Source organism: Salmo salar, chromosome ssa02 (genome assembly GCF_905237065.1).
Source record: "Salmo salar chromosome ssa02, Ssal_v3.1, whole genome shotgun sequence".
In the NCBI taxonomy this organism is placed as follows: Eukaryota; Metazoa; Chordata; class Actinopteri; order Salmoniformes; family Salmonidae; genus Salmo; species Salmo salar.
The window spans coordinates 81,876,211-81,889,261 of NC_059443.1; the positions used below are offsets into that span (position 1 = coordinate 81,876,211).

At 46.3% G+C, this 13,051-nt stretch overlaps 1 protein-coding gene across 5 annotated transcripts in view; it reads right to left on the bottom strand.

The window, feature by feature from the left end:
• Positions 1-760: 760 nt before the first annotated feature.
• The window catches only part of LOC106593780 (BRCA1-associated ATM activator 1), a 73,909-nt gene continuing 61,618 nt past the window's right edge, over positions 761-13,051 (bottom strand). For all 5 annotated transcript variants that reach the window (XM_045713037.1, XM_045713035.1, XM_045713034.1 and 2 more), the window contains 8 exons: positions 9,485-9,648; positions 9,083-9,193; positions 8,297-8,678; positions 7,815-7,989; positions 7,651-7,724; positions 7,434-7,518; positions 6,465-6,694; positions 761-1,867 (listed from right to left, as the gene is read on the bottom strand). In XM_045713037.1, coding sequence (XP_045568993.1) covers positions 926-1,867; positions 6,465-6,694; positions 7,434-7,518; positions 7,651-7,724; positions 7,815-7,989; positions 8,297-8,678; positions 9,083-9,193; positions 9,485-9,648 — 2,163 coding nt within the window. In that variant the 3' untranslated portion in view covers positions 761-925. The remainder of the gene's footprint in view (positions 1,868-6,464; positions 6,695-7,433; positions 7,519-7,650; positions 7,725-7,814; positions 7,990-8,296; positions 8,679-9,082; positions 9,194-9,484; positions 9,649-13,051) is intronic.

Consider the following 13,051-nt stretch of genomic DNA (forward strand, 5'->3'; position numbering starts at 1 on the left):
CCTCGCTCGCTCTCTCTCCTCCTCTCTCTCCCTCGCTCTCTCTCTCGCTCGCTCTCTCTCCTCTCTCGCTTTCTCTCGCTCGCTTCTCCTCGCTCGCTCTCTCTCCTCGCTTCCTCGCCTTCTCCTCGTTGGCTCGCTCTCTCCTCGCTCGCTTCTCTCCTCGTTGGCTCGCTCTCCTCGCTCGCTCTCTCTCGTTGGCTCGCTTCTCTCCTCGCTCGCTCTCCTCGCTCGCTCTCTCTCCTCGTTGGCTCGCTCTCTCTCCTCGCTCGCTCTCTCTCCTCGTTGGCTCGCTCTCTCCTCGTTGGCTCGCTCTCGCTCGCTCTCTCTGCTCGCTCTCTCTCCTCGCTCGCTCTCTCCTCGTTGGCTCGCTCTCTCTCGCTCTCTCTCCTCGTTGGCTCGCTCTCTCCTCGTTGGCTCGCTCTCGCTCTCGCTCACTCTCTCTGCTCGCTCTCTCTCCTCGCTCGCTCGCTCTCCTCGTTGGCTCGCTCTCTCCTCGTTGGCTCGCTCTCTCCTCGTTGGCTCGCTCTCGCTCCTCGCTCGCTCTCTCTGCTCGCTCTCTCTCGCTCGCTCTCTCCTCGCTCTCTCTCCTCGTTGGCTCGCTCTCTCTCGCTCTCTCTCCTAGTTGGCTCGCTCTCTCTCGCTCTCTCTCCTCGTTGGCTCGCTCTCTCTCGCTCTCTCTCCTCGTTGGCTCGCTCTCTCTCGCTCTCTCTTTCCTCGCAACATTGTTCAACATACCAAGTCAGGAAAACGTTGACACCAGTGGTTTGAAATCTTTGTTTATTTTCCTGGTAGGTGGGTGATCAAGAGTTATGTCCCAATGGAACTCTAACTACAGTACTCACTAGTCAACGTAGAGGAGAAACAAAAATCACAAATAAAACGGTTTTATTCCATAACAAGGTGTGTAGTGTTTGTGATGTGTGGGTCAGTAACAGTCTACTATAACCTCGTCAGTGAGTGAGGTGTGTGTAGGGTTCAGGATGTCCTCCAGTAGAGAGAGGGGTGAGTTCTGGACATGGTCACTGCTCAGTGATAACACACTCTGTCTCTCCTCTAGACCCAACGACCACAGCACCTCACACACACTCTTCCCTGTCAACCTATCGCAGGCTTCGGAACCAGCCCCGTCTGTCCTATCAGAAACTCTGTTCCTGTTCAGCCTATCACAACCTACTTCCCTGGACTCTTTAACCCAACCAGATCCTCTCTTCTCCTGTAACTTCCTCGTGACCTCCCGCTCCCAAACCTGACCCCTCAGGTCAAAAGTCACCTTGGCAACGGTTGCTGTGGCGTCGTCAGTTGTCATAGCACCTTTCCCTAGCGACCGGGGGACACACACCGCGTCTCGTAGTCGTAGCAACAGACTACAGGCTTTTAAAGCTACAGGTCTGTCACAATCAAACAGGCCGTTGAGTAACGCTGTTACAACACCGAGCTCCACCAACCGAGACAGACCACACACTACAGATGTGTGTGTTGGGGGTGTGTGTGTGTCAGTTGTGGTGTGTGTTAGAAGGGGTGAGGGCTGGCTTGGCGTCACAGCGTAGGGGTGTGTGAGGTCAGTGTGTGTTAGTAGGTTTGTCCCTCCAGAGCCACCGTAAGGGGGAGGAGCTGACCCCAGCTCTGACTCCTGGTGACCTGGAAGTGTTTCCTCCATCAGGAGCTCAACCAGCTCCAGGGTGTGAACTTTGACCTCCCAGTCCAGATCAGTGCTGCCCAGCGATAGGACAGAACGCAGCGAGGAGGAGGAGGAGGAGGATGATGGGTGTGTCTTTTGCCAGTTGATGAAGAACTGGACCACAGCACGTCTGGGGAAGCCCTCTGAATCCTGAGACAGGATGTGTAGTAACTGACCCAGGGTCTGCTCCTGGAGGGAACACACACAGTAACAACAGTTAACTGTATAATGGAAATACAATCATCATGATGAACACTAAAATATGAACCATTTGTTACAACAGTAAACACCCTCACCACCACAACAACCTCAACAACAACCTCAACACCACCACAACAACCTCAACACCACCACAACAACCTCAACACCACCACAACAACCTCAACACCACCACAACAACCTCAATACCACCACAACAACCTCAACACCACCACAACAACCTCAACACCACCACAACAACCTCAACACCACCACAACAACCTCAACAACAACCTCAACACCACCACAACAACCTCAACACCACCACAACAACCTCAACACCACCACAACAACCTCAATACCACCACAACAACCTCAACACCACCACAACAACCTCAACACCACCACAACAACCTCAATACCACCACAACAACCTCAACAACAACCTCAACACCACCACAACAACCTCAACACCACCACAACAACCTCAACACAACAACCACCACAACAACCTCAACACCACCACAACAACCTCAACACCACCACAACAACCTCAATACCACCACAACAACCTCAACACCACCACAACAACCTCAACACCACCACAACAACCTCAACACCACCACAACAACCTCAACAACAACCTCAATACCACCACAACAACCTCAACACCACCACAACAACCTCAACACCACCACAACAACCTCAACACCACCACAACAACCTCAACCTACCACCACAACAACCTCAACACCACCACAACAACCTCAACACCACCACAACCTCAACACCACCACAACAACCTCAATACCACCACAACAACCTCAACACCACCACAACAACCTCAACACCACCACAACAACCTCAACACCACCACAACAACCTCAACACCACCACAACAACCTCAATACCACCACAACAACCTCAACACCACCACAACAACCTCAACACCACAACAACCTCAACACCACCACAACAACCTCAATACCACCACAACAACCTCAATACCACCACAACAACCTCAATACACAACACACCTCACCTCAACACAACCTCACAACACACCTCACCACAACACAACCTCACATCTCAACACAACACAACACACCTCACCTCACCTCACCACACCTCAACACAAGAGATTTCAGCCTTTTAGAACCTGTGTCTCTGGTGTGAAAGACAAACCCCCTACGCAACGTGCCAATAGGGTGAACCTACTTGTAACGTGGGTCATATAGCGAGGATCGCGACAGTATAATAGTTTTGAAATGACAGTCACAGGGACCAGGGTTTGAATCCCAGTCAGGGAACCCCCCCCCTCCCAAACTACTACACTGGTACCAGGTGTTGGACAGAACCATTGGAAGCGTACCCCCTCCTAAACTACTACACTGGTACCAGGTGTTGGACAGAACCATTGGAAGCATGTCCCAGCCCAGTTTTAGTCACAGTACATTTTTCAGAGGCATAGATCTATGATTGTTCATAATTGATGTGCTAAAATATATAGCAGACTGTTACTGAACTTACTGCTACTGAACTTCTTCAGCTTCTGTTGTATTCTATATTTACCACATATCCACTACCATACAATATGTTTTGACAGCTGAAGCAAGCTCAACGGGGGCAGCAGGTAGCCTAGTGGTTAGAGCGTTGTTTAACCGAAAGGTTACTGGATCAAATCCCCGAGCCGACAAGGTAAAAATCTGTCGTTCTGCCCCTGAGCAAGGCAGTTAACCCATTTATAGACCCCATTTATAGGGGTCTAATAAAACCCAATCGATTTTCTCCTCTAATTCTGTTTTCTCTGTTTGATTTTTACAGGTTATCACAAAAATGCACACTTTTTTTTTTGTATAAAAGTACCAAAATAATGTATGTTATAAGTCCAGAAAAATGCTTTAACCACATCAGAAGTCCACTTTTGAGGTCTGGGGGGGAAAAACAGCTGTTTCCTGAGGTGTTGATTGTTGTAAACTGTAAGGTATCCCTTGATGGTATTTTGTTAGTTCAACATTATTCATTGTTGTATCCTAGGACCTACAGTACATACATATATATTACACCACCAGGGTAATGCTAATGAGCTATGTGACATATACAACAACCATCATAGAGAACTAACTGAAATATTATTGTTATAATTATTATCTCAGAGTAGACAGACCAGGGAAATCTCTAAATAAATGCATAACAGCCAGACAAGCCAGTGTATGAATCAAACAGACTTGTATATGAATGGAGAGGAAATGAGCGGACTTCCTGGTCTGTGAGGTAAGTAACAACGTGTCAAGCAGATTACACACTTTGCTATTTCAGAAAACATAGCAACGTTTAAGACATGGATTTCATGATGTTGAAATGTTAACAAAAGTCGTTTGAACAAATGTTTTCATCTTATTAGCTAAACAAAACTATTTTACGCAGTGAAATTGTTGAGGAAATCAACTTTGTTTACATAGCGGGGATGAAAAGAATGTAATTTTGAAATTGGAAGCGTTAGGTTGTCACACCGTTGATATAGCAACGGCCGCTAATAGCTTATCAAATCCCACTGCGACACGTGGAGGACGACACTTTTTGTCAAGTGGACGTTATTTACCCCATAATGACAAAGTGAAAACACGGTTTTTAGATTTCTTTGCAAATTCTTTGAAAATGAAATACAGAAATATCTCATTTACATAAGTATTCACACCCCTGAGTCAATACATGTTCGAATCACCTTTTGCAGTGATTACAGCTATGAGTCTTTCTGGGTAAGTCTCTAAGAGCTTTGCACACCTGGATTGTACAACATTTACCCATTATTCTTTTCAAAATTCTTCAAGTTCTGTTAAATTGGTTGTTGATCATTGCTAGACAACCATTTTCAGGTCTTGAAATAGATTTTCAAGCAGATTTAAGTCAAATCTATCTAAGCCACTCGGGAGCATTCACTGTCTTCTTGGTAAACAACTCCAGTGTAGATTTGGCCTTGTGTTTTAGGTTGTTGTCCTGCTGAAAGGTGAATTCATCTCCCAGTGTCTGGTGGAAAGCAGACTGAACCAGGTTTTCCTCTAGGATTTTGACTGTGCTTAGCTCCATTCAGTTTATTATTTATCCTGAAAAACTACCCAGTCCTTAACAACTACAAGCATACCCATAACATGATGCAGCCACCACTATGCTTGAAAATATGGAGAGTGGTACTCAGTAATGTGTTGAACTGGATTTGCCCCAAATGTAACACTTTGTATTCAGGACAAAAAGGGACTTGCTTTGCCACAATTTTTGCATTATTACTTTAGTGCCTTGTTGCAAATAGGATGCATGTTTTGGAATATATATATTCTGTACAGACTTCCTTCTTTTCACTGTCACTTAGGTTACTATTGTGGCGTAACTACAATGATGTTGATCCATCCTCAGTTTTCTCCCATCACATGCAACTTATTAAACTAATTTTGACTCCTGAACTTATTTAGGCTTGTCATAACAAAAGGCATTTAATTTTTTATTTAACCTTTATTTAAATAGGCAATATCTGACAGTCCTCTCTGAAGGCTCAGTACACAGCATATCTGACCTAGGATTAGACAGTCCTCTCTGAAGGCTCAGTATACAGCATATCTGACCTAGGATTGGACAGTCCTCTCTGAAGGCTCAGTATACAGCATATCTGACCTAGGATTGGACAGTCCTCTCTGAAGGCTCAGTATACAGTATATCTGACCTTGGATTGGACAGACCTCTCTGAAGGCTCAGTATACAGCATATCTGACCATGGATTGGACAGTCCTCTCTGAAGGCTCAGTACACAGCATATCTGACCATGGATTGGACAGTCCTCTCTGAAGGCTCAGTATACAGTATATCTGACCATGGATTGGACAGTCCTCTCTGAAGGCTCAGTACACAGCATATCTGACCATGGATTGGACAGTCCTCTCTGAAGGCTCAGTACACAGCATATCTGACCTAGGATTGGACAGTCCTCTCTGAAGGCTCAGTATACAGCATATCTGACCTAGGATTGGACAGTCCTCTCTGAAGGCTCAGTACACAGTATATCTGACCATGGATTGGACAGTCCTCACTAAAGGCTCAGTACACAGCATATCTGACCATGGATTGGACAGTCCTCTCTGAAGGCTCAGTACACAGCATATCTGACCTAGGATTGGACAGTCCTCTCTGAAGGCTCAGTACACAGCATATCTGACCATGGAAGTGTTGACTCCAGACTGACTAGAATCATCCACGTGTCCCATCAACTCTCTGTCCACTATAGTATCATCACAAAGACTACAGCTGCTATTTTGTCCTTTCACTGTCTGCGATTCACTAATTATTATTTTTGGTTTGATTCACCGCGATTGAACCGAATTCCAACTACTACAATCGCGAATCGAATCATTTGATTCGTCAAAATGTATTGTTTAAAAGATTAGATTTATACGAATTAAACAAATCTTCATTTAAAAAAAATAATATTTATATATATATATATATATATATATATATAGATAGATAGATAGATAGATAGAGAAATGTGAAGCGAGGCATCCGTTATACAGTAAATGAAATGTGTAGGTCAGAGTCTCACCTGTGTCTGGTTCCCTGGCTCCCCCTGCTGGTCACTGAGTGGTAGAGTCCTGGCCAGGGCAGAGATGGCACTAGCCCTCACATAGCTCTCCTGATCACACAGCGCCTCCAGCAGGATAGGAGTGACAGTGCAGCTGAACGCCTCACACAGCTGGCCGAGGAACTCTAGAGTGGAGTCTCGAACCTCCCAACGCACGTCACACACACGCTTCTTTAGCACGGGAAGGAGGTCTGTTAACACACACACACACACACACACACACACACACACACACACACGCACGCTTCTTTAGCACGGGAAGGAGGTCTGTTACAACACACACACGCTTCTTTAGCACGGGAAAGAGGTCTGTTACAACACACACACACTTCTTTAGCACGGGAAAGAGGTCTGTTACGACACACACACACACACACACACACACACACACACACACACACACACACACACACACGCACGCTTCTTTAGCACGGGAAGGAGGTCTGTTACAACACACACACGCTTCTTTAGCACGGGAAAGAGGTCTGTTACAACACACACACGCTTCTTTAGCACGGGAAAGAGGTCTGTTACAACACACACACACTTCTTTAGCACGGGAAAGAGGTCTGTTACAACACACACACACACTTTAGCACGGGAAAGAGGTCTGTTACGACATACACACACACACACTTCTTTAGCACGGGAAGGAGGTCTGTTACAACACACACACATACACACACGCTTCTTTAGCACAGGAAAGAGGTCTGTTACGACACACACACACAGGAAAAAACATCAGTATAAATATCTGTTAAGCAATATCAACAGAAACAGCCAGATATATTGATGTTGACTTCCTGTACCTTCAGTGACCAGATATATTGATGTTGACTTCCTGTACCTTCAGTGACCAGATATATTGATGTTGACTTCCTGTACATTCATTGACCAGATATATTGATGTTTGATTGGTTCTCTCTGTACCTTCATTGACCAGATCAGCCAGTGAGGAAGACTCTGCAGACACACTAAGCCACCTCAACATGGCCTGGTAGTTCTTCTGGAGCACCTGAACACAGGAGACAGTACGAAAGAAGGAACACACACACAGTGGTCATTAATCAACTAGGAAACTAGCCAGCGGAAGAGAAACCAAACTGAGTTAGATGTTGTGGTTGGCTGTTTGTAAGGTGTGTCTCACGGTGGGGTCTGAGTCAGGGTTCTGTAGGTTCTGCACTAGAACATGGAACACCTCCACCACCCGTTCCACAGCTCCTAAAACAACAACGCTTTTTAAAAATGGATTATTTACGCTTTTAAACATGATTGTATTCCTGAACACGCTCCCAGAGTCTAGATTCTCACCAGGGCAGGTGCTAAGACTAGCCAGGGAGTCTAGGCCACACCTCTGGACCTTGCTGCAGCCAATCAGGTTGGTGGATGCTTTGCTACAGCCAATAGCAGCCTTGCTCTCGGGTGAGTGGCCGTTACAGATCCTCAGGAGTGACACCACAGCAAGGATGACAGCGGCAGATGACTCCTGAGAGAGACAGAGACAGAGAGAGAGTGACAGAGAGTGAGAGAGAGAGACAGAGAGAGAGAGAGTGACAGAGAGTGAGAGAGAGAGACAGAGAGAGAGAGAGTGACAGAGAGAGTGAGAGTGAGAGAGAGAGATTGAAGGACCATATGAAAAAGAGGGGGTTTGTCCAGCAGCCTCCAAATTCAGGTGGTAACAATTGTAAATCCCTCTACTGCTATGGGATATGCTATCCGGCTCAAAGGGCCAGAAAAAAGGTTTTGTACACAATGACAAACACACAGAGCGGTGGAGGAGGATAGTCTCTTACCATGTCTGTTATGTAGGGAGCACTGGACACAGAGACACAGAGCAGAGAGATACAGGAGGGTTTGTGATTGAGATGATCCCGCAGGAGAGAGAGAGAGCTACGACCCTCCGTCTGTCTGTCCTGGTCAGTGTCAGTGTGTCTGTGGTCAGTCTGTCCATCAGTCTGTCTGTGGTCTTCATCAGTGTGTCTGTGGTCAGTCTGTCCATCAGTCTGTCTGTTGTCATCAACAGTGTGACTGTGGTCAGTCTGTCCATCAGTGTGTCTGTGGTCAGTCTGTCCATCAGTGTGTCTGTCATTGTGCCAGTCCAGCAGAGTTACTCCAGTAACCATCTGTAGAGGTCCCAGTAGAACAGCTACGACCTTCTGTCTGAGGCCTGGAGGACTGAAACAATACCCAGTTAGTCAGTCAGCTACGCCCTTCTGTCTGAGGCCTGGAGGACTGAAACAATACCCAGTTAGTCAGTCAGCTACGACCTTCTGTCTGAGGCCTGGAGGACTGAAACAATACCCAGTTAGTCAGTCAGCTACGACCTTCTGTCTGAGGCCTGGAGGACTGAAACAATACCCAGTTAGTCAGTCAGCTACGCCCTTCTGTCTGAGGCCTGGAGGACTGAAACAATACCCAGTTAGTCAGTCAGCTACGCCCTTCTGTCTGAGGCCTGGAGGACTGAAACAATACCCAGTTAGTCAGTCAGCTACGCCCTTCTGTCTGAGGCCTGGAGGACTGAAACAATACCCAGTTAGTCAGTCAGCTACGCTGGCCACGGAATAGTGTGTGTCTGTTACCAGGTCTCCGGATGGAGGATGGCGGCGGCACACAGCGCAGCGTCAGAGGGATTCTGGGAGTTCAACATGGACGCCATCAGAGAGACGAGTCTGGAGTCACACGGACCGGACCTGCAAAACAAAACTTCACAATCTTATTGAACAATCTTACGTTAAATGTTCATATTACAAGGTGTGTGTGTGTGTGTGTGTGTGTGTGTGTGTGTGTGTTAGGACTGAGTGAGGACAGAGACTAATCTTATTGGACAAGTCCATGTAGTCCCTCCCCGTTTCAGTGATTTTTTCCCCTCCTTTTTAGTACTAAATAAACACCACGTTGACGTAGCAACCTGGTTACCTTGGAAACATAAACGATGTTCAGAATCAACCATCGCCATAATTCCGTTAAATTACCAAACACACCTGTATGTAGCCAGTAGGACGTCCATTAGAGGCTGTGTGACTGCTCTGCGGCCTTCTAGGACCAACCCCTCCAGAGGCCTCAGGACTCGCCTGATCACCCATCCCCGGAGAGGAGCTTCCAGCTTGGGGATAGTCAGGGCCAGCAGCCTCAGCCCCTGGAGCACCTGGTGACACATCATAACAATAGAAGACCATTAGAAACACCTTTATAAAATATCGTTATTAAGGGTTCGCAGCGTGAAACCTGTTGTTATTCTCATAAATCTATATATTTTGTTGACATGGTCAAGTAACTCAAGCATAGATTGTTCACTTTATTCTAAGTTGGCACCCAGAAACTAGAGGCCTTAGGTCCTCGCGAGCAGCACAGCGGTCTAAGGCAATGCATCCGCAGTGCTAGAGGCATCACTACAGATCCGGGTTCGATCCCGGGCTGTGTTGCAGCCGGCCGCGACCGGGAGACCCATGAGGCGGCGCACAATTGGCCCAGTGTCGTCCGGGTTAGGGGAGGATTTGACCAGCCAGGACGTCCTTGGCCCATCGCGCTCTAGCGACTCCTTGTGCCGGCCGGGAGCCAGTTGTACGGTGTTTCCTCCGACACATTGGTGCGGCTGGCTTCCGGGGTAAGGGAGCAGTGTGTCAAGAAGCAGTGCGACTTGACAGGGCCATGTTTCAGAGGACGCATGGCTCTCGACCTTCACCTCTCCCGAGTCCATACGGGAGTTGCAGGGATGAGACAAGACTGTAACTACCAATTGGATACCATGAAATTGGGGAGAAAAAGGGGTACAAAATGTAAATAACTAGGAGGCCATGAGTAACATGGTAAAACATAATGTCACAGATTGGCCTATAGGTGGCGCTGTAACAGAGTGCTCAAAAACAACAAAAATAAGATTTTTATAGCAATATGGCCACATTTATCTATATGCCAACAGTGAGCAACAACATCTCATTTATCATAACTATTACAGATAACAAATCCTAAAATCCCTACTGCCTCTGATATGGGGGACTCACTAAACAGAGAACATCCCTGGTCATCCCTACTGCCTCTGATCTGGTGGACTCACTAAACAGAGAACATCCCTGGTCATCCCTACTGCCTCTGATCTGGTGGACTCACTAAACAGAGAACATCCCTGGTCATCCCTACTGCCTCTGATCTGGTGGACTCACTAAACAGAGAACATCCCTGGTCATCCCTACTTCCTCTGATCTGGTGGACTCACTAAACATACACGCTTCATCCGTAAATGAGTGTTGCAGCGTGCTCCCTGGCTATCTGTGAATGATGTCTGAGTGTTGCAGCGTGCTCCCTGGCTATCTGTGAATGATGTCTGAGTGTTGCAGCGTGCTCCCTGGCTATCTGTGAATGATGTCTGAGTGTTGCAGCGTGCTCCCTGGCTATCTGTGAATGATGTCTGAGTGTTGCAGCGTGCTCCCTGGCTATCTGTGAATGATGTCTGAGTGTTGCAGCGTGCTCCCTGGCTATCTGTGAATGATGTCTGAGTGTTGCAGCGTGCTCCCTGGCTATCTGTGAATGATGTCTGAGTGTTGCAGCGTGCTCCCTGGCTATCTGTGAATGATGTCTGAGTGTTGCAGCGTGCCCCCTGGCTATCTGTGAATGATGTCTGAGTGTTGCAGCGTGCTCCCTGGCTATCTGTGAATGATGTCTGAGTGTTGCAGCGTGCCCCCTGGCTATCTGTGAATGATGTCTGAGTGTTGCAGCGTGCTCCCTGGCTATCTGTGAATGATGTCTGAGTGTTGCAGCGTGCTCCCTGGCTATCTGTGAATGATGTCTGAGTGTTGCAGCGTGCTCCCTGGCTATCTGTGAATGATGTCTGAGTGTTGCAGCGTGCTCCCTGGCTATCTGTGAATGATGTCTGAGTGTTGCAGCGTGCCCCCTGGCTATCTGTGAATGATGTCTGAGTGTTGCAGCGTGCTCCCTGGCTATCTGTGAATGATGTCTGAGTGTTGCAGCGTGCCCCCTGGCTATCTGTGAATGATGTCTGAGTGTTGCAGCGTGCCCCCTGGCTATCCGTAAATAGAAACAAGAAAAGGGTTTGACTAATAATAAACAGAAATGGAAATGATTTATATACAGTATGACACAGTGTGGTACTTCTCCACCCCTCATTACGTCAGGAACAGTTCTTCTAAGAAGTGATCATTTGAAACGAGGCTCAACAAGTTAAAATACATTTTTCAGGGTTACAAATCAAAACCTGTCTTCTTTTTGATATACAGACGTTTGATTGAGTTTATTATGGCTTATATTTATTATTATTATTATTATTATTCCTTGGAATGTTCTACATGGAACAACAAATAGTTTCACAGTATTTAAAAAAAAAGTTATCTTTAGTTAAAGACATGATAAACCATGTTAAGACTCTGGTTAAAGACAGTCCATCCCTACCATGATAAACCATGTAAAGACTCTGGTTAAAGACAGTCCATCCCTACCATGATAAACCATGTTAAGACTCTGGTTAAAGACAGTCCATCCCTACCATGATAAACCATGTTAAGACTCTGGTTAAAGACAGTCAACCCCTACCATGATAAACCATGTTAAGACTCTGGTTAAAGACAGTCCATCCCTACCATGATAAACCATGTTAAGACTCTGGTTAAAGACAGTCCATCCCTACCATGATAAACCATGTTAAGACTCTGGTTAAAGACAGTCCATCCCTACCATGATAAACCATGTTAAGACTCTGGTTAAAGACAGTCCACCCCTACCATGATAAACCATGTTAAGACTCTGGTTAAAGACAGTCCATCCCTACCATGATAAACCATGTTAAGACTCTGGTTAAAGACAGTCCATCCCTACCATGATAAACCATGTTAAGACTCTGGTTAAAGACAGTCCATCCCTACCATGATAAACCATGTTAAGACTCTGGTTAAAGACAGTCCATCCCTACCATGATAAACCATGTTAAGACTCTGGTTAAAGACAGTCCATCCCTACCATGATAAACCATGTTAAGACTCTGGTTAAAGACAGTCCATCCCTACCATGATAAACCATGTTAAGACTCTGGTTAAAGACAGTCCACCCCTACCATGATAAACCATGTTAAGACTCTGGTTAAAGACAGTCCATCCCTACCATGATAAACCATGTTAAGACTCTGGTTAAAGACAGTCCATCCCTACCATGATAAACCATGTTAAGACTCTGGTTAAAGACAGTCCATCCCTACCATGATAAACCATGTTAAGACTCTGGTTAAAGACAGAGGCCATACCTACCATGATAAACCATGTTAAGACTCTGGTTAAAGACAGAGGCCATCCCTACCATGATAAACCATGTTAAGACTCTGGTTAAAGACAGAGGCCATACCTACCATGATAAACCATGTTAAGACTCTGGGTAAAGACAGTCCAACCCTACCATGATAAACCATGTTAAGACTCTGGTTAAAGACAGAGGCCATCCCTACCATGATAAACCATGTTAAGACTCTGGTTAAAGACAGTCCATCCCTACCATGATAAACCATGTTAAGACTCTGGTTAAAGACATTCCATCCCTACCATGATAAA